At 43.8% G+C, this 22270-nt stretch overlaps 1 protein-coding gene across 14 annotated transcripts in view; it reads right to left on the bottom strand.

The window, feature by feature from the left end:
• Positions 1-22270, bottom strand: part of Sgip1 (SH3GL interacting endocytic adaptor 1) — a 197780-nt gene that overhangs the window by 26509 nt on the left and 149001 nt on the right. For 7 of the 14 annotated variants that reach the window (XM_051170991.1, XM_051170977.1, XM_051170978.1 and 4 more), the window contains 6 exons: positions 21422-21514; positions 19492-19566; positions 16848-17345; positions 12449-12576; positions 11416-11542; positions 5405-5464 (listed from right to left, as the gene is read on the bottom strand). In XM_051170991.1, coding sequence (XP_051026948.1) covers positions 5405-5464; positions 11416-11542; positions 12449-12576; positions 16848-17345; positions 19492-19566; positions 21422-21514 — 981 coding nt within the window. The remainder of the gene's footprint in view (positions 1-5404; positions 5465-11415; positions 11543-12448; positions 12577-16847; positions 17346-19491; positions 19567-21421; positions 21515-22270) is intronic. The other 7 variants (XM_051170986.1, XM_051170987.1, XM_051170989.1 and 4 more) reach the window with 4 other exon arrangements.

Raw genomic sequence — 22270 nt, 5'->3', positions numbered from 1 at the left:
AGAAGAAGAAGAAGAAGAAGAAGAAGAAGAAGAAGAAGAAGAAGAAGAAGCTATCAATCCCTAAGTCTTTTCACAACTATTTAATCAGAGAGGTTCTGCTATGAGTTTTGGACATTCATGTCTTCCCTAGCAGCACCCCCACCCACCCCACCCCCATATTTGACCTAGGCATCTTGTTCAAACAAGATGAACAGGGTACATTCTCTGACTGCCCATTCTGTCTGTGTTACACTAAACATGAGTGAGGTGGGGTGATGTCTTCAAAGAGCAAGAACGAGCCAACATCCCCACGTTCTTGCTGAGGGATTTTCAGAGCCAGGCAACGAGTTTACTACGAAGAGAAAAATAGGACAATCTAAATCCTGGGCAGATTTCCCTTGCAGCACATTTTGCAGGTTTCACTTGCACTTTAATCTTTCAAACAGATTTAGTATGTTAAAACAAGGAAACAAGCCCTGTGTGAGCTTTGTTAGTAGTTGAAAGGATTGTATCATTCCTAAGCACACCACAGTCAACACAGAGAATCCCAGGAGGGCGAGGACTATGCTTTTCTTCTGAATGGAGAGGCTGGCTGGAATTCTTATCTTTTCTGTTCCTGCATAGTTTCGCTATCCTGTGTTTTGCAACGTACTCATTAATGTGTCATTGTGGGAAAGGACCTGAGTGGGGCAGACACAGCCGGAGGACACCTTCCGCCTGAAGAACACGAGGCATTTAGTAAAGCAAGTGCTTTCCAGAAAACTGCCCGTGCCTTTCCATTTTCCCTTCTTGAATGACTCTCAAGGGAGCTAATTAGAAACTTTGCGACACAAGACATTTTTGAGACTTTCCAAACTCTTACAAGTTCTTAATACATATCTGTGTGAAGAGAAGTGAGTGAGGCTGGGATGTAGCTTGGTGACAGAGCACTTGTCTAGTGGTTGTGAAGCTTTGGGTTCAATCCCTAGAACAAGAGACAGACAGACAGACAGACAGACAGACGGGTAGTGGTGAGTGGTTTCTGTATGTGATTATGACTTAGTAGGGATCAATTAGGGACATTAAAAAGCATGCGCAAGTTGGTCAGACATTTAAGAGTGTTGTTTCACAGAGACAACACAAGTTCAGAGAGCTAAGAATGTCTTTTATTGCAGAGATGACTAAGGTCTTTCCAGAAACACATTTTCACTCTCTGGGGTCTAATCAGGATATAGGAAAAAAACAAAAACAAAAACAAAACAAAACAAAAAAAACCTAAATAGAGAGGACTAGGCTGGTGGGCGGAGTCAGCCCGGGGGTGGGGTGGGGAAGGGAGAGGCTGCTTCAGTGAGCTGCAGGCAAATTGTGACTGGGATTGAACAAGGTGGAGGGCTGGGTTGAGGGGACCCCCCCACCCCCATACCCCCATCACCCACCTACCCCCTTCTCCTGCTTTGCAGTTGAGACTGGGTGTACTGTGAGCTGAGGGGGAGGGGCAAGGCATCTCCCACAAGGCAGCTGGAATTGAAACCGCTGTTACCCAAATCTCATTTTCTACAGCAGGGACTGGTGTAGCTGAAATGAGGGCACAGAAGTGCTTCGCACACAGTGAGAGCTCAGGTTCCTGTACCGGCTGTTTTATTCCCTCTTCTCCCAACATGCTCCAGCCTCCTCCGTGTTTTATTTTTCATATCGAACTCATTACCATCTCCATACTAGATTTGCTATTTATTTCTCTCCTTCTTTTTTGCTGCATGCTACAATGTAAGCCCTGTACATGGACGCTTTGCTTTAGCTTTCTTTGCTAGTGTGGACCGGTCAGCAGAGCGCTTGCATGCATTCGGTGCTCAACAGACGCTGCTGAAAGAGAATCACTGCTCAACACAGTTGCTAGTATCTAAGGCGCAGGACAAGTTTCAGTTATGAGATGGTTGCACTGGACCCTGCCAGGAAGCACTGTTTCTACAGTGCGGATGCCAAGTAGAGGAAAGGAAACAGATTGGGGCTGAAGGAACTGGAGGGGCCCTGGAGACCATGTATGGGATGGGATGTCCCCACAGAACCCGTTAGGGATGGTGATTGAGGAGATGTTTAGGAGGAAGTTCCCGGTTGCCTCAAGCCTACATCTGAATGCAGAGGGAGGCCCTCATGTTGGCAGTCAACGGCAATAATGAGAGAAACCAGTATAGTGGTCAGATTGATGTTTAAGTGACTGCTGTCTATGGTCAGGAGGTTTTGACAAGCCAAGCAGGCCTGTGAGAATTTAAGGTGGACTCTCAGCCCCATGGCCTACGGCCCACAGGAAAGTGAAGAATATTCTGTGGGAACTGCTTCAGAGAAGTGCTGGTCCCTAGAGAGCTGGGGTTCAGGTAGGGAAGTGAGTGTGAGTTCAGCAGTACAGGCTGTGCTTGAAGGGAGTGGGTGCTAAGGATGCCATGGCAACGGGAGGAAGAGCAGCGTGCAGGGTCACAGAGGATGGTGTGACCCGGCTCACGAAGATGGCCCAAGGCACAAGAAAACTCACGATAGCAAGCCAAGAGTTTCTGTTGTTTGATTTTCACCACCAAATGAAAGATGGATTTATAGTTTAAAGAGCTATCCAAGGAGAGAGGCAGTGTGTTTTTGGAAACATCTTCATATAAAAGGGATTCCAGAATTGAAATATCCACCAGGCACAGTGATTTGTCATGGAAATATCATTCCCTTCCACCTGAGGATTCATGATGGCTGCAGCAGCCAGACATATGTGTATGTGTGTTTGTGTGTGTGCAGGTGTGTGCCCACATGTGTATGTGTGTGGCATGTGTGCAGATGGCAAAAGCCAGAGGTATCTTTCTCACTTCCTCTGTGCCTTGGTTTTGAGGTATGGTCTCTTGTTGAACCTGCAGCTCCCCAGCTGGCGAGTCCGACCGGCCAGTTACTCCTGGGATCCTCCTGTTTCTACCTCCACAGTTCTGTGACTACAGTGTGAACCGTGGTGCCTGGGTTCTTAGGTGGCTGCTAGGCCCTCATACTTGTGTCATACTGTCTTTAGCAACAGAGCCCTATTCCCAGATCCAGAATTTTCTTTCGGCTGAGTTCAAAAAGTTACTAGTATTTCAATCATTTTCTTAATAAGCCCAATATAAAAATCTATTAAACTTTATAGTCAAATATAAAGGATATTTTTAGAAGCATTGGCTATGTCTGGAAACACTGTAATTTAGAAGCCTGTCTAGAGCCTGTAGTCATTTGTTAACAAGTGTGAGGTACTTCATGTCACTTCAAACTACGTTCACTGGGCAATGTTCACCAGTTATTTCCCCGGCTGCTGAATGACTCAAACGTTGACTGAGAGACCTTAGATTCCTAAACCATGATCAAGAACAAATAATGAACAACAAAGTTCTAAACACGACAAAAACGTTATTTCGAAGTCAGGAAATAAGTGAAAAGCTACTTAGGACAAGTGAAGATTTTGACATGAGAACCTGCGTGTCCTTCATTCTCTGGATGAAACACTGAAGGACGTGTTATTAGTAAAAATAAATGTGAGTAACACGAACGGCCTAAAGACTCTGAAAAACAAACAAACAAAATGATAGAACGTGTTGGGATGTTTTCTTGGAGGATAAGCATTAAGGTGAGGGCCTTTTTCTTAAGGTGTTAAACCACGCAGCAATTTCTTTTCATCATGACAAAATCATTTTATCATGACAAAAAGGAGTAACTTTTGCGATCTTTTCAGGTTTCTCTAGGCAAAAACACCCAGGAACTGATCTACACCTAGGATGCTCTGTTGCATTAGTTAATTTCGCCACTGGCCGAGTTGAATGAGGGAGCCTTGGCAGGTCCAGATGCCTGTTTTCTGTGTGCGCTAGCCTCCAACCCACCCTGGAGCAGCTGCTTCTGTCGTTCTACTGATGGACGTGTCAGTAAAAAGAAGCATGGCTATTTTTTGTTTGTTTGGTTTTGGGCAGGTTCTCTGCCGCATGGAGCTTACTACTGGCCCCGACTGGCCTCAAATGCACTTGGCTCTGTGTGCTGGGCTTATAGGAGTCCTTCAGGCCAGCAGTCTCACTTGGACCCTTTCATTTCAGCTGACTCAGAAAGAAAATTTAGGCAGCCACATGTCTGTGGGCATGGCGTCTTTCTTGTTACAAAGCTAATGGCTTCGGGTGATAAAGGAACATGGGGAAAAGGTGTTTTCTCAGGAAATCACTTAGGACTTCGTATGCTGGGAAGAGACCTTAGGACACCAGAAAGGCTTGAGATCAGACCATGTTTCCTGCAGCTGTGCCAGCTACTCTCTGTTAAGGAGTCCCATCTTGCAAGGAAAATTCTCTATTGGGTAAATTTTGCTTGCAGGATCTTATGTTTCACACATTCATATATTTCAGCCATTCTAATGTTTAAAACATACCGACTCAAGTTCCTGTTGTCATAAAGCACAACAAAAAGTTCAATATTGACATTCAATTCTAGAGAGAGAGAAAAAAAAAACTACATACATTTATTATTGTAATTTTCTTTTACTAACTTTTCACCATGGCATAAATTCCACTATTTATAATTATACAAAGTGGGACCTTCTCTGATAAGTATGCAAAAACCAGCTGATTAGCTGGGTGAAATACTAAATTCCCTCCCACTGGTAGTTTAATCTTGCTACTGAATCCAATGTGCAGCCTTTGAAGATGAGTTTGAAGTTAAACACAGAACAGAAGAGTGCCAACCCTTGATGGAGAGTATGGCAAATGGCCAAGCATTGCCTCTTAGAAACTTGATACCATTTTTATGTGTTTCTCTTAACTGGCTAAAGTGGCAAGTTCAGCAGTAACTGCCTACTGTACTGCAGTCATTGCAGTTGTAGTTTCTGAAGGTGCAGGTCAAACTTACCCATAATACTCGTCACCTCTGTTTCTCTGACTGCCCACTGGAATATCCAGACACACAGACACACAGACACACACACACACACATACACACACACACACACACACACACACACACACTCGTGCATGCACAATTTCCAGGACTGGATTCTGTCTCTGGATGTCAGTTTTTTAAACTTGCTACATGTAATCGCACCCCCAAACGTGCTCAAGTTTACCACACACACTTGCAAAAGGATTAGGCAAGAGCCTGGTTGACAGAGTCAAGTTCCTTAGCCAAAGAAGGTTCTGTTTTTGTTCTGCTTTTAATTGGCCATCGTTAATTAAGTAAGCAACGTTAACTGTAAATCAGCTTTAATTTGTTCAGTGTGAAAAATTGAAGAACACATACAAACCAAATTCATGAAATGCTTTTAGTATTTGATGCTTTCCAAGTAGCCATAGCATTTTTAAACAGAGAAAGCAAGACCAGAAAATTTTGAGGAAAACTGGGAATTTTAAAATGAGAGTAAAAACAACAAAGGACGAAGGAGACTATAAATTAAGAGTCTGGTATGCTATGCTCTACTTACCTTCAAAAGTCAAATAAAACTTTCCTCTGTCAAACCAAACGAGGGAAGGCTGTTCATTCTCTGTTTGGCCAGGAGTTGAAGCGGGAAGGGGAGGGTTAAGGGAAAGGGAGAGAGAAGGACATGACGTGAGTGAGTCACAGAGCAGGTAATTAACCTCACTACAGGGAAGGGCAGAGGGCTGGCTGCAGACCGTTAGCGTGCAGGGAAAAGGGAAGGCTGTCAGTCTAGAGATTTTTTTGCTTTTTGTTTCTAATTGAGCAAACAAGGCACAACCAAAGCTATGGAGGCGAAGGAATGGACACGCATGTAGGCAGCTTGAGGCTAGGCACTTTTGTGCGTGCATGGAGCGGATGTCTTCCTGGCCATGCAGGGGTGTCAGCATATGTTAACTGCATTAATTTGGGCAAACTTTCATTCAGCAATGGCTGTATCCTTTTCCTTTTCAATGCCATCCCCTTGCTTGTTGACACATTGATAAACTTGGGGTTGCTGTTTAGAGGCGACATTTGCTTGGCTTTTTAAATGACAACAGCATTGTTTAAAGTTCGCAGATGATGTCAGAGATCTCCCATCCCTCTACGGGAATCACCTTAGGCATCCTTTACTTCTGTACCAAAGAGAAGAGGGACCTTCCAGTGGTGCTTCATTAAGTGTTAAATTAGAAAGCGGTCAACAAATTCTGGGTACTTAAATCATTTCTTCCTCTGAAAATTCACACAGCAATATGACGTCTCACCTGGTTTGAGCCCTTTCTCTGAGGAACTGTCATGCAACCTGCTGCTTTATAATATGTCCACTTAAAATCAATTCAGTGGCAAGAGTTCCGGGGTGGGTGGGGCATGTACGGGGTGCGTATCTGAGAGGCACTGAGACTCATGAGGTGAGGAGCATGTCCATGAAGCTTCCAGCATTCAGATGGAAAAATGGCTTGGATTTGGACCAAATCTAAGTATCTAGGGATCACTGGGCTAACACCATACCTGCAGGCGTGTCACAGCGCCTTTCAAACGAGGGCAGTTTGTCATAAAAAACATCATCTTCTGACACTACAAACCAAAGAAACATAAACGAATGGAAAACAAAAACACAAATACAAATTCCAAAGGAAACCGAGAAGCACAGTTGACTGACCAAGGCAGGGATGATTTTCATGGCAAAAGGAAATAACTTAAGTACAACATTGGGATTAAGATGAAGATGGAAACTGATGAACTTATTTGAGATGATCCTATGAGGAGAGCCCGAATAACAAAAGTCAGGGTTTAGCATCTGTCAGTGTGGTGGAAGTCAGCTTCAGGGCCTGAGGCGTTATGCTCCGCCTTCTCAGGGGCTATTCCTAATAGTTGATTTCTGCATGAACATTCCCTCCAGTGCAGTTCTCAAGGGGACAGACATATGCCCATCAACACGAAGGCCGCATATCCCCGAAATCTCAACACGAGCACCTGGCACATCCATTTCTCCAGGAAGAAAGGAGTGAGCTCTCAACCTGAGCACAAAGGAGCAGTATGAGTCCAGGGTTCCTTCACGAACTCTGTCATTTTAATGCGCCTGTGCCTGCCTTTGACGGTTAAGGACCACTGATCTGGACAGCGCTGTCCGACAGATATCTTTGAGCATACTTCCAATTGCGGCTAAACAGCTTTGGGAGTCGGTCACAGCTTTATGAGCTGAGACACGGAATGTCAACTGCTTCAAATTTACCCAGTCCCTCTTCTTACCAAACTACAAACACAAGAAACTATTTTTTAAACTTATGATATCAAAAAATAATGCCGCATGTTTTAAAGACGTTACTAAACCTTAGCAATGGAAAAGCCTGTCCTAATTGCAGAGAAGCGAAGGACATAAAATAGGACCCAACAAATATTTCATAAACAGTGTTGCTTCTGCAAGTTATTCTATTAACTTGCTGCCTAGACTTAGGGTGTGTGGCAGGAGAACTTTTCTTTTTCAACTCTTTAGGTTCTAAGGTAAAAAATAAACGTGTGTATGTGAGTTTGAGTGTGAATATGTGTGTGAGTGTGTGTTTGTGTGAGAGTATATGTATGAGTGTGAGTATGTACATGAATGTGTGCGAATGTGCATGTGTGATTTTGTGTGTGATTTTGTGTGTGTGTGAATGTGAGTATGAGTGTGAATATGTGTGTGAGTGTGAATATGTGTGTGAGTGTGTGTATGAGTGTGAGTATGTGTTTGAGTGTGTGTATGAGTGTGAGTACGTAAATGAATGTGTGTGAATGTGCCTGTGTGAGTTTGTGTGTGTGTGTGTGTGTGTGTGTGTGTGTGTGTCGGGGGCAAGTACAGGCTTGTGCCCAAGGAGTCTCGAAGAGGGCACTGGCTTCTCTGGAGTTGTCACTAGAGTTGTGCATTATCTGATGAACTAAGTTTCTTTAGAACTCATCTTGGGCTCTTTGGAAGAACAGAGAGCTCCTTTTAAATACATTAACTAGTTAATTAATACATTTTTATATGTATGGTTGTTCTGCTTGCATGTCTGTCTGTGCACCACAGTTATGTTGGTGCCTTCAGAGGCCAGAAGAGGGCACTGGATTCCTGGGAACTAGAGTCTTTGAGCACTGAACCATTTCTCCAGTGCCAGGCTCCAGGATGCTAACTCTCAGTGTTGGGCTGTACTCACAGCTAATGGTGGGATGGTGGGGTGATTCAGGGGAGCTCCGCCGACTCCATCAGATGGACATACAGACATAGATGCTTCACAAACCCAGTATCTTTTATTTCTATTCAGACTAGCTTGGCATGAATATGCCCCCCCCAAAGCTTATAAAATTTAGAATTGCTACCCCCATTGGAGGACATATTTTATGTTGCATTACTTAGAATTAGTCATCTTTACTCACATTATGGACCAAAGGAAACATCAAAGTCCATGTGGCGCTTATTTTGTTACCTATAGACTCTTACTTTACATTTGTTACACATTCCTGCCACATTAAAGACACAAATCACAGTGCATGATTGCCAGGGAAGGATTATAGTTAACAGGGAAGTAAGCAAAGCTGCCATCATTTCGCAGTGGCATTCGAAGAACTGTTTTTACAAACATCTAAGCAGACAAACAGAGCGACACGAAACTTCTCGCACTCGCGGAAATAAGAAGCAAGTAATGAGCTGGGTGTCTGCAAGGAGAGATAAGGCTCCGCTATCTCTTCAGCTAGCTCTCAGCTGATTCTTACAACTTAAAACACTTTCCTTATTCCATTACTATCAATAGGTGTATCCCTCACCTAAATCACATAGGGCGAGTCCTATGGGCACTTTCTAGCACATGAGTTATCACTGTATTTCCTTCCTTCCAGATGTGCATCCATCCTTTGACACTGTTAGCTGTCTAGAATTGGGGTGTATCACACACTCAGTACAGTAAAAAAAAGTTGCGCCCTGATATATAAAAAATAACGGGTACTTTAAAAAGAGAGGAGTTCTTAAGTTTAAAAACCCATACAGTTATGTAAGAACTTTCATTATTTTAGGGTAATGATAGCACAGAAATGTCTATCTTTTGCTGCTGTATTGGGCTCACTATTCTATAATCATAACTAACTCCTGTAAAAATATACTGAAAGTTCTCTACGGACATTTCCTTATATGAATTATTGTGTGGAGAGTTCAGATTTGCTGTTATTTTATTGTTGGATATAGGGTCTCATTCTGTAAGCCCAGGACCTTGTGACTCACCCTGCCTCGGCCTCATGCACTACCAAGTGTGGCATAGACTTGCTCCAAAAATTTTCATTCATGTATGATTTTAAGATCAGCTCATCAGTTCCCATGTAATTGCTCCAAGAACAACACCAAGGACTCGGGAAATGACAGGCAATGGCCCCAGGGGGCTGCTCATCCACCAATTTAGGGAACTTGCTGTCAATTTTAAACCATCCCCAATCCACTGTTTACAGTGACTTGTCATTAAGCAGTGGAGTTACTTCAGAGAGAAATGGCTGTCATGTGACCGGAAGCGGAAAGGAATAAAGACCAGGTGGTGAGGACTTAAGGGGGCAGATGAAGCCAAGTCAGAAGAGTAGAACCTAACAGAGCAGATGAAGGTGCATGCTGCAGGAAGCACTGTGACCAGCTTCCTACTTGTGCCCATTTTTCAACCCTTTGTGGTTCCTCTTGAAAGAACACACACCAGGTATGATGAGGACCGATGCTGCTGGCTGTAATTGGAGATTTCTGCAGCACGGCACAGTCCCGATTCCCTGTGTTCAGTTTCCTCCATGAATTACAGTGAGCTGAAAGAACATGCTGGATGGCAGCTCACTTTAATGCCTCCTTTGCCCAACAAAGCTAATCAAGTGGAGAGTATTGTAATGAATAAACTTGAGAAAGCCTAATGTTAGGACAGGATTTTGGCAAATGACTGCCGAAATCAAGGAGACTAATGAGATGGGGAAGAGGGTTAGTTATTACAAAAATGATCAAAAACAAAGAATCAGAGAGAAATGAGCTAATACTAATACTATACACTGAAAACCAGGAAGTCCCAAATTGTCTTATCTGATACAGATAAGGAGCAAATACAGCTATATAGATAATATTAAAAATCAGTCTGTTAAGAAATTACATGAGCTGGGAATTTTATGACTATCTTAAAAAAGTAAAAGGAAAAAAAAATCACATGAAATTGGGGAAGTGGCTGTATTTTAATTTATTAATTTAACCCAAACTTGAAGGTGTGCATAAGTGCGTGCGTGTGATGGATGAGGATGGTCTGGCTTAAAGTATAGAATATATGATAGAGCTGAAATCCCCTCTGTGGTCCTTAGAGGCACACCCTCACTTGTTGTTCTGACAAAACAGGCAGCTTTTCTCTAGAGGAGCTTCTGGCTTTATCTAGCTCCTTCTCGAGTGGGGATTCCACAGTGTGCTCTTCCAGAACCGGCAGCAGGGATTTATCGAGCTGAGCGAATGAGTCCCCCAAGCAGTGCAGGATGGGCAGCTGGTTTACAGAACTGGAGGGCAGTTCCAAAAGTTGGGGGTGGGGTGGGGTGGGGAGCATAAGTTCACACAGGGAAAGTGGGACAGGAGCACTCCTGGTCAGATAGCATGCAGTTGTGAGGCATGGGAGAAGATGGGAGGTAGTGATGGTGGGGAGCCACCCTCGGAGTGGCCATTCTCAACCCTTCACTTCCGTCACAGTATACACAGAGAGGTACGGAGTGGCCATTCTCAACCCTTCACTTCCGTCAAAGTCACAGTATACCCAGAGAGGTACAGGAGCATTTGCTGAAAATACCCAGGGAAAATTGACCATACATCACTGAAAAGCAATGTTAAAATTTTTCTCAAGTATCCCATTGCCAATGCCTATATTTGTCAGCCTCAGATATAAAAAAATAAAAACAAAACCAAATACATAAAATAAACCCAAAACAAAACAAACCAACTTAAAAAACAAACAAAAAAAGATTAAGAATTGAAAGTTTCAAGAAGTACTTTTTGCCTGATGCAGTGGCACATGCCTGTTATCCCAGCACTCTGGGAGGCAAAGCCAGGTGGATCTCTGTGAGTTCGAGGCCAGCCTGGTCTACAAAGCGATTCCAGGACAGCCAAGGCTATACAAAGAAACCTTGGCTGGAAAAACCAGCCAACCAACCAACAAACAAGCAAAAAAAAAAAAAAAAAAAAAAAAAGAAATTGAACTTTCCAATAACTAAAGTATTTCTGATCTAAACATTTTCTCTCAGAAGTGAATACTTCTTGTTACAAGAAACACCCAAATATTTGGTGACTTCTTTTGTGAGTCAATCTGCATGGGACAGCATACGGAAACTCCTATAAAACGCATGCATTCTTACACTCTGTAGTTGTTAGTTTGCATGACTAAAGCGCTGCCTTCCTTAGCTGAGAAAGTGCTTTGGAGACAGTAGCAAACACACAGCAAAACAATCACAACTAGAAACAGGGCCTTGGGGAGCTCGAGTCATAAAGGACAGCCAGTCAACAACCAAAAACACAAGAAAAGAGAGAGAGAGAGATCATTTTACCAACTGTGGGAGTGGTGGCTGCGCTCAAGGAGTTAGTTGATGATATTGAGGAAGTGCTTTCAGCCCGGGCTAAGGGCGCTATCGGAGGAGGGCTGGAGGAGTGTATGGGTGGGCTGAAAGGTCTGGACTGTAGGGAGAAGAGATCAAAGTTAGACACAGCCGTGATGCTTTAGGTCAGTATTTTAAAACATTTATTGCATTGTATTTATTTTGAGAGAGAGAGAGAGAGAGAGAGAGAGAGAGAGAGAGAGAGAGAGTGTTATAGAGGGTACATGAAGATCAAATGACAACTTTTTACCATTTGGGCTACAGCCACGGCATCATTTTCACTGGATGGGACTGTATTTACACAAAGCTAGTGTGCTGGAGCTAGAGGAAGGAGCCGTAAACCACAGCCTGTGAGCTCAGTACGCACACCGCACCCCGGCATACACGGAGCTGTCAACAGGACCGACATTGGTGCACTCTTACATAGAGAGGTTTCAAGACAGAACCTGAGGATTTTGATGCCAATCATTCTGTGACTGCTGTACAGAGGTAAATGAGATTTACTACCACCACAACCCTCTTAATTGAGCCATTGATAAGACTATTCCCACACCTCGATCCTAGAATAAAATTCAGAGAAGCATTGGCAGCACGCTTACAGGCTGCCACTCTACGTTTACACAGACGAATCTCTGCTGCTGATTTATCTAGTTTCTAGGGTTCGAAACCAGATGTTTCTCTCACAGAGTTTTCTAGCCACTAAGGCAGATATCGTAAAAGAATACCCCCCCCCCCCGCCCCCCCCCCCCCCGCCCGAAGATTCACTGACCATCACTATTGGCATTTGCCTCTAGTTGCTGTGCCAGAGCTGAAGGTCCGACTCTCCCTTTTTAGAGCTTGGCTTGAGAGCTGGGAGAAAGGCACCCTCAGCCTTCAGTGACTTCATCTGGCCCCTGTGATGGCCATCTGTATGAAAGCTCTGACGCTTAGACCTGAAGTCGAGATGCCCCATGTTAGAGACAAGCTAGGACAGGAAGGAACATACCACATCTCCAACTCCAGGCTTTCCCGGAGGTAGCTTTGGCCGGGATGGAGGTCGGGGAGGAGGTGGAGGTGGAGAGGTGCTGCTGCAAGGAACTAGGGGGGTAGCTGGCCGAGCAGGAGACGACGCACCTGGAAAACAGGCTGGTGTTAGAAACAGCAGGCAGCACAGGCGGTCAGTGAGCGAGCGTCAGTGCAGAGCACCGCCTGGCACAGATGCAGGTTGTCCTTTTCTTTGCAGTTACTATACTAAACCTTCTGCACAACGCGTTTCTTTTTCTTTTTCTTTCAATAAAGAAGAAAAGTCATTCGGTTGTACTGTGGTTGATGGCAGAAGCTTAAGCTCATCACTTTGTTGTCATGTGACATCCAGGGAAAGGTAAATCCTTGATGGAAGATGAGCTTGGATGACTCTTGGCTGGGAGGTGGGGGAGGGGAGCTCATTCTAATCCTGTATACATGGGACTTACGGTACATTTTCTTGGTTTGGATTCATGTTCAGAATTGATGTCCAAGATGAGAATAGAAGCTTAAACTCGAAGGAAGGCGAATGCCTTTTCCACATTAGGCTTTTTCTTTTTAAAACACAGGTAATAGAATTACGCTGTTGACCGTATGTCAATCCACAAGTGTTAACTTCATCACGATTCACAATACATGATGTGAGTTAAGGACAGGGGCCTACACACACACACACGAGTCCTTGTGTATTGATTCTTTATAACAGAAACAAGGCGAGTGCTTCTAAAGGAGTGTCCCTGCGAGCCTGTTAGAGCAGGGTTTCATACTGATTGTCTTTCTTTGGTGGTTTTTGAAAAACCTCTTGGATTTACTTTTTTGGCTGTCCATGACAAGCAAATGAAACACAGGGGACACACAGAGGCTAGCATGCACACTGAGCTGGGAGCTCAGGGAACCTGTCTATCTCTAGTCCTAAGTCCAGGGTGCATGGAGAACTACCATGCCCCCAAACCTTAGGAGGTGAAGTCAAAGTTCAGACAGCTCTTGTTCAGAAGCCTTGTCACTTGGTTACTTGGTTAGAAACAAGAGGTTGTAAAATCATGCCAAGGAAATTCCAGGAAATCTTGCTTCAGGAAAATAGTCCCCTGCTTCCACATCCCCCCTGCCTACCCTGCCCTACCAGCTATCTCTACATCTCCCCTGCCTCCACACCCCTACTTTCTCCGTATCTGACTCCACATCCCCCCCTCCACCCCACCCACCCACCCAGCTACTTTCCTGTACACAGCAAAACACAAAACCAAGATCACTGGAGTCCTACACCAGCACCTCAATCCAGATGTTGAGATCCTCAAAAGAACTTTGACTCTCAGAAGCAAAATCCACCTCAGAGTCATTTCTCATCTTAAAGAGTGTTTCTGGGGGGAGGGGGTGATTCTTGATTCTTTTGTTTAAAGAGTGAAATCTTGCCCCTGCACTACTTATATCTCCCAAGTGTAGAGACACTTGATTGTCCCCTCCACCAGACCCTCACATGCCTCTACTGCTACCAGCAACTGAATTCATATTCTTTACTTCATTCTACCCTCACTCGTTGCTTCCGTTGGCCAGGATCTGTGCTAGTACTTTACACACGTAGCGTCATTCTTGTGCTTAGCTCACAGAATAGACACTGTTAGCATCGCAGTGAAGACTAAAGTTTTTAGTGGCATGCCCATGATCATAAAGTACAAATGGTGTATTTAACTCCAAAGCACCTAGGTCTCTTGGAGCCTCAGATGGATTACGGACTGCTACAATTTGCTACCGTCTGTTTGTTCTTTGTTTGTTTGTTTTTTGTTTTTTGTTTTTGTTTTTTTCCGAGACAGGGTTTCTCTGTGTAGCCTTGGCCATCCTGGACTCACTTTGTAGACCAGGCTGGCCTCGAACTCACAGCGATCCGCCTTCCTCTGCCTTCCGAGTGCTGGGATTAAAGGTGTGCGCCACCACGCCCAGCACGTCTGTTTGTTCTTAGTGTTGCTGTTCCCACCTTGACAGCTTGTCTGAATCTTTCTTAATCTAAATGTCCCTAGTATTTGGCTAAGGTTCTCTCTAAACACAAAGTATGTTTGATGGGCCCGCTACAAAGATTTTTTTCTTTTGAGTGCTAACTTAGCAGTACTGTACCCAACATATTCTTTTAGAAGACAGATGTCACAGTGCAGAGATAGGAAATATTCTTTAACAGTAGAGCTTTGTAGGAAGATTGCATGGAACTTTTTTGGGGGGGAGGGGGCAAGGGTGTTCCATTCAGCTTTAGGACTATTTTTTTTTTTTTTTTTTTTTTGCCATTGGAGTGTTCCAAAATGTTTGTTCATGGTCTATAGTCTGTGTCAAGCTTAGGCGAACACCAATTTCAGGAGGAAAATTCCAGACCCCTTTTTAGTCATGTCACGAGGGCAATATGGCTGGGTGAAAAAGGTTGAGTCCTGGCCCTGATGTCTTTTTCTCAGCCGTAATTGGGATCTTTACTTCTCTGCAGCTCAGCTTTTGTGTCTCAAAAAGTTAGAAATGTTCTACCTTGCAAGGTACTTATAACCACCCAAACGGAAGGCACTTCCGTGTTTGAGTTACTCTGAGATTCTATCTAATACAAGGCAATCGATACAGAAGAGGACCATAAAGACTGCCTTTTGATACAGATGTGGCTAAGAGAAAATATGCCAGATTTATGCGAGGAAATATGCGAGGGGGCACGCAGGTGAATAACTGGCCCCTGACTGTGCGTAGGTGTTTACTCTGAAGACTGAATTGATGGTCCACCATTGGCTGTTGGGGACTATTTCTTGAAGTATCATAACTCTAAGAATCCTAAGGCCAGGAACAGGAACAACCCAGGAAGTGATGGGGGTACAGCCTTCCTCTAAACTGACAGACAGCTTCTTCAGGGTTGCTGTTCAAGAGGCTATTTCTTCTCTTTACAAATAATCATACAGCAAAGACCTTACAAGGTGACATCTGCATAGAGAGTTGGCTCTAGCCTTCTATGACTGGGCAGTGCAGGTGGGCATCAGTAGTGAAGACCCTGTTTTGTGACCAAACTTTTTGGAAATACCCGAAGAACGCGGTGGTTGGGAGAATTAGATAGCCCGAGCGTCTTAAATCCCATGTGATAGGCCTGGCTGGGTAAACAGTTTTTGCCTTTGTAAAAGGGGGGCATTTTTGTACTGAAGACAGGTGGTCTTTGGGAGGTTGAAGTATTGTATTTACAACTGGGGGCTGTAGTTGTTCTTATTACTGGAAACGAAAAACTCTTAAGGCTCTTATGGCTGAACCGCTGGCCAGTTCCGTTAACTGCTCTGCTCCCCAAACGTAAGCGATGACTGTTTTCCTCTGTTGTGGGTGCTGGGTTGAGCTCACAGGTAATCCAGCCCACTCTGACACCTTGGAATCTTTCGCTTTACAAAGCACAGGTGTATCTGTGGACACAGAGCAAGGCCCGGAAGACATTCTGTGGAAAGAGGCAGCGTGGTGGGATTAGGATAGAGGCAAATGACCTTCCCCTTTGTGTCTTTCTAGATAGATTAAAGTCTTTCAGGCTTGGTGGCCTCTTTACAGGCAAATATCAAAGTGACAGGCAGGACCTCCTGGAATGTGCTGAGACTGAACCTGGCTCAGGAGAACTGAGATTCTCACTGCATGCCTGAGCAGTGGGGTAAACAGCATGGGAAAATCCTCGTATTTCCTTGGTGTGCACAGCAAGTGTTCCTGTCTTTTTTATAGTTAGAAAACACAAAATGGCAGCTTCAAATAAAAATGAAAGAAAAAGAAATTCAACAGGAGAGTTTGCATCCTGAGTCCCACTGCCTATCACTACACCTAGTGCTGGTATAGTGGCCCAATGAATGTCAAATACTAATGTCTGAGACCAAGTCTGGTCAGGTGGCTCAGGTACAAGGAAGGCATGCTAACTTATCCAATGGTTGTTCTCAGATATCTCCTTTGTAAACTTCACCATGCCCTCCCCCCAACTTAGAGTTATAAACTGTCTGACCAAAAGGAAAAGGAAACAAAAATCAGACATTTAATCTGTAATCTGCTTGCTGTGACATCTATCCTTCTAGAACTTTCTGAAACTCGAAACAATGGCATCATAGCTTTCTTTATATGTATATATTTAAAAAATAAAGCAAATAACTCCTTCCATACCTCCTAACTATAGGGTACACATCAGGGCACTCCCAGGGCTGGGAGTGCAGCACAGGACACATTCACAAACTTGGACTACGACTGGAGCATTCAATGGACTACAACATGCCACAGGGCCACAGGACACCAGACCAAAGGAGGAATGGCAGAAGCCCTACAGCCAGTTGCCAGGCAGGAGGAGGGTATTGCTCTCACATTACAGCAGCCATGGCCGTTCCCCAGCACACAAAGCACACTCAAACAGTAAGACATACCACTGGTGGTCCCCGTACCACTGCCCGAGCCAGGTCCGGGGGACGAAACCACAGTCCTGTAGGTGGGTGGTGGTGGGGGAGGTGGAGTTGCTCTCTGTCCCAACCCACACTCTTTAGGAGATGAGAGCGTTTCTAAGTAATCATCTTTAATGAAGGTCTGCTCAGCGATTTTCTTCTGGACTTCTTCTAAATTGAGCGGAGATGGTACATTGCGAGGACCAGGAGGCCCTGGGGGACCTGCAGAGCCTGGGGGGCCAGGCGGGCCTGGAGCTGGGGAGTCAGCTGGGATGTCTGATGCAGCTGGTGGGGTCACCACCTTTTCCCTTGGAGTCAACTCTGGAGTAACATGTTCCGGGGATGCATCAGAGAAATGGACCCACTTCTCTTCAGCATTAACAGCAACAGACTTGGGGGACAACACTGGGCCAAAAATGCTGTCCAGGTCACTGATGGATGGTAGTTTCTCAATTTTGGCCTCTGTGGCTGCCTGGTCATTTCCTGTGGTTAAAGTAGTTGATTTAATTTTTTTTTTTTTTATTAACTCTTACTATTATTTGTAGAGAGGCTAGAAGGAGGCAGGAGGGAAAGCTTAGCAGATATGCTGCACTTTGTAAGGTGCCTCAGTGGGCATCCTTCATAATGTAAAAATGCCTTAACTGAGGTAGGCACTGAAGTCGGGGTGTAGGTGCTCACTTCAATATGTGGCCATTGTCCTATTTCTATGCTAGTGTTCACTCTTTTGTAAGGTGACTCTGACTGACTACTCCACTGTTGTTTCCAATGCTGAGCATAATGCTGCTCTCAAGTGAGCGGCAGTGATGATTTTGAAATGATACTATCAAGGTCCCAGAGACCCTCAGGCTCCGAAAGTGCAGCTATCTACCAGAAGAGAGGGCGCTTCTCAACACCCGGCCTGCTGAACACACATAGCACAAGTCACAGGGATTTGAGCCCTGAATACCGCCCTCATCTTTACAAAGTGTCTCCAGTCTCGGATGTTAAACAGAATGTCTGGTGAGACCAATGATAATCTCTGCTAATTGAAAACAAAACAAAACAAAACAAAAAACAGGACATAACATTTAGCTATAGAGTTACTTTAAATATACCAGAAACACAAAGAGATTATTTTTAAGAAGATAACCCCACATAAAAATGTACAAACACACACAACACACTCCACACACAACACACACAAGGAAAACAGCAAGGCATTTGCTATTGATTAGAAATGTTTAACAGGAGAAAAAAAATTTAAAAAATCTTTAGAATTTCTCTTCTCACAAAGCAGAGCCTGCTAACAAACTAGTAGTGACTGCAATGCATATCTTTCTCAAGTATGACACAGAAAATTTCACTTTGCTTAAATATCAGCCGTGTATTCTTTTCAATACATATCAATATTAAAAGGAAAAATAAAAACTGACTTAGTGAAATATGAAATATTTGATAATTACAATTTGGAGAGCAGTCTTTATATTTGAAAGCAACAATGAGGTTATTCAAATTAGAAACTGCTGCCTAAATACTTGCAAATGACTCCTGTGCTACAAGAGCTGGCTTGATATTTCCATATTTTTTTTTATTGGAAAGGAGTTAATTTCCTAGGCTCCACAGCCACAGATAGATGGGTAGTGTTTTGCACAGCTGGCAATAAGTTATGATTTTGTTGCTTGTAGATTTATTTGTAGCTGTCACAGTTTATGGAAACACAGGGTCTCCAAACAGCTGAACTCGCAAATACCTTGTTTATGATGCTTTAGATGACTCTCCATTGGGCTTAAGTCAGTATAAATTTCATAAATGACTGGGCCTTTCTTTTTTTCCTGATAAATATCCTCTTAGTTCTCAATCAAACTCACCAGGCTGCAGAGTGAGCCAAGCGTAAAGTGGCTATAGCATTCCAAAGGTGATAAAGAGCCACATTCTAGGGCCCAGGTAAATAAAATCACCACCACCACTTTTGAATTGCTTGTCCAATAAGACCTGATAGATTGTAAGTTGCATAAATGCACAGTATTGATTTTAATAGAAAGGAAAGCTGTGCCTCAGAAATTATATATATATATATGTGTGTATATATATATATAATAATTTGCAGCAATTCTTTGCCATATTTTATAATTATTATCACAGCCTTTGCTGTGAAATGCTTAAATATTTGGATGACCACTGGGGAAAACAATCCCTCCAACACTATACTGCTCACTCTAGGACCCACTAATGCTTTTATGCACTCTGCAGTTACAGTCTTAATTGTAACAAAAAGCTTAATGACTCTTGATAAATACAAACTGTACTTCGAGACTATTCATTTGCAAGTTATTCCACTGAGAGCCAATAGAGTGAGAGACTGAGTCAACAGTTGACTTTTCATCTTGCGGCTGTTTCCTTCTACTGCATAATCAGTGCAGCCCCCATCATATAAAACTATGCTGAGGAAAACTGAGTGTGCGAGTCCATGTGGAGTCTGGAGTGTACTTTACAATAAGTCTGCACAACAAGCTGCAGTCATATTGAAATTCACACCAACACTGTGCATGTCAGTACAGCCTACGCTTTCCAATGCATAAGGGGCACGTTTTGGTCCAAGGCCATGCCTCTGTCTGCCACATCATCTCAGAACTGTAAAACCCTGGTTTACCTGTTGCAACTGTTAAGGGGGAGCCTGTCCGAGGCGGGGTGGCTGGTACGGTTTTTGGAGGCAGAGGTGGAGGTGCTGAGAAGAGAGAAATAAAAGTGTCAATGACCACATTCTTCCAACATCATACAGCAAAGTAAAAACAAACATGGTTTGGGTGTTTATTCATACCTCTGGCCTAGGAAACGGGATAGTCAGGGTCTGAATGTAAAAAATTGCAACACCAAGTGCACTGGCTAGTTTTATGCCAACCGGATACAAGTTAGAGTCATTGGAGAAGAGGATAGACACCTCAACTTAAAAAAGATGGCACCATAAGATAGGGTTTTGGGCAAACCTGCATCTAAAAAATTGGTAATTGATGTGTGATGGTCTAGTCCATGGTGGGTGGGGTCACCCCTGAGATGGTGGCTGTGGGTGCTATTAGAAAGCAGGCTGAGCAAGCCATGGGGAGCACTCCTTCATGGCCTCTGCATCAGCTCCTACCTCCAAGTTTCCACCTGGTCTGAGTTCCTGATCTGCCTTCCTCTCAATGGCCTGTGCATCAGGACTTGAAAGCCAAATAAACTCTTTCCTCCCAAGAGGCTTGGGTCATAGTGTTTCATCACAGTAGCGATAAATGACTAGGAGCACTAAAAGACAGACACACCGACTCCTCCGGCTTATCCCTATAGGAGTTTTTCAAATGTTAGATACCAATGTCAACATGTTATTCAGTCAACAAATGTCATGCCACAGTTAAGTTCCATTCCTTTACCAGAAGCCAGGGGCATTATGCTTAATAAACACTGGCTCCTCTGGAGGGATTGGGACTGATCATGAGTCCTGCTAATCATAGCTCCAGTCCAGGATGTGATCGTGGGAACAGTAATGGCTTCCAGGAAGGGGTCTTAAGTCCAGTCTGGATGGTGTTGCCTACATTGTGTCTAGACAGATTTTGCCATAGTAGGCTTTTACAATCTTAGCATGTTTTAGGAAGTCAGAAGTCAAGGGATGGGTCAAAGAATAAATATCAAAGAATGAATATTCCCAATAAAATCCTAAGATAAAAAGTACAGCATTTTGGTCCCTACCTACCAACAAAACAAAACAAAACAAAAAACCCAAAAAACAAAAAACAAAAAACTCATCCTTCTGAATAACATTTCTTATTTGGTAGATGAAATTAGGAATTATTCTTCCAGTAGATAAAATTTTGTCATCTGCTATGTTTGGTAGATTCAAGAGTTCCCATGATTGTTATAAGCCCTCCCTAACTTCAGCTGTGAACTTGAGTGTGGGCCCATCTTTCATATCCTGAGATCAGAAAGAGCCAGGTGGTTCCAAAGCTAGAGATCCCTGACTACTCCTCTCTACCCTCCACACCTCATCTCCTCCCCTCTCCACCCCCAGTGCCGTATACGTACACACATATCACATATCATATATATCCTATACCATGTATGTATGTATGTATGTATGTATGTATGTATGTATGTATGTATCATCTATCCTGTTTAGCTCATGGGCATCCCATAGTTTTGCTTGCTTTGTGGTTGCAGTGTAAATTCATCTCTTTAGTGTTAGGCCTTATGGTATATGAGAGTCCTGTGCAGTCTCAGTTGTTTTCTCGGGACTAGCAGAGACACTGCCGGACTTTGTTCAGTGCTTGTGTTGTGTGACTGTCCACTGCCTTCAGCTCAGCTTCTCCTTACATAGCCAATAGGAGGGATGGGTGACCAATGGCGCGTGAGATGTGTCAGAAGAGGGGCCGCCTAAGGGCTAACAATGCTGCTTCCTTTCGTAATTTCAGCCCAGCGTAGGTAACCTGACCTAGGCTGCTAGATAGTAACATCTCTTTTCAAATTCTCATGTTATCTCCCCAGGCCTTCTGCGAGTTGCCTAAAGTCTTACTACGCAGACCGAGAGCAAGATGAATAGAGACACAACTTACTTCCAGCGGGAAAAGGTCTTGCTAGCTTTGGCGACTCCGTGCTTGGGTTAACTGGTTGGCCTGAACCCCATATCTCAGGCTGATCTAAAAGAACTGGAAACACAAAGACAGAACTTCTCAGGGAAGGATCAAACAAGAGTTCAGAACTTCAGTTAAGGCTGAGCTTTACGACACGGCTCCCACGTCTTGTCTTGTCCTACAGGTTTAATTTAGGAATGTGCTGATCAGGCGCCCTTCAGGAAAAGAACAGGATTTGAGTGTGGTGTGTGTGTGTGTGTGTGTGTGTGTGTGTGTGCATGGAGCCAAGTTAAGGGACAATCCAACTAAACCCACACTCTCTTCCTGGTTGGTCACCTAAGGACATTCGAGATATTACTACACATTCCATTCCAAAAGCTTAGAAATAACTTCCCACAAACACTTACTTTGTTGTTGGTTGACTTATTTAAAGACTTCTATGAATATGCTTGCTTCAATGTTGAAAATATCTGGATTCTGTGCAGCAGTCCCTATTTTTAAAGATGATTCAGGCTTTTAAGCCTTTACAGCATCATAAAGAGGAATAATAATTCTAAAGATGCTTGTTGAACATTTTGAGAGAATCAGAACATTTAAAAAAAAATTGCCTTCGTGTATGTTTGTGTGCCGCGTGTCTGGTGCCTGAGGAGGCCAGTAGAAGTTGGATGCCCCGCAACTGGATTTACAGATGGTTGTGAACTGCTGCGTGGGTGTTGGGACTTGAACCCGGGTCGTCTGGAAAAGCAGCCAGTGCTCTAAGCTACTAAGCCATCTCTCCAGCCCAACAACCAGAAAATGAATACTTCTTTAAATATATGGAGCAAATCAAGA

Source organism: Acomys russatus, chromosome 29, assembly GCF_903995435.1.
Source record: "Acomys russatus chromosome 29, mAcoRus1.1, whole genome shotgun sequence".
Classification (NCBI taxonomy): domain Eukaryota; kingdom Metazoa; phylum Chordata; class Mammalia; order Rodentia; family Muridae; genus Acomys; species Acomys russatus.
This window is presented reverse-complemented; position numbering and strand designations above follow the sequence as displayed.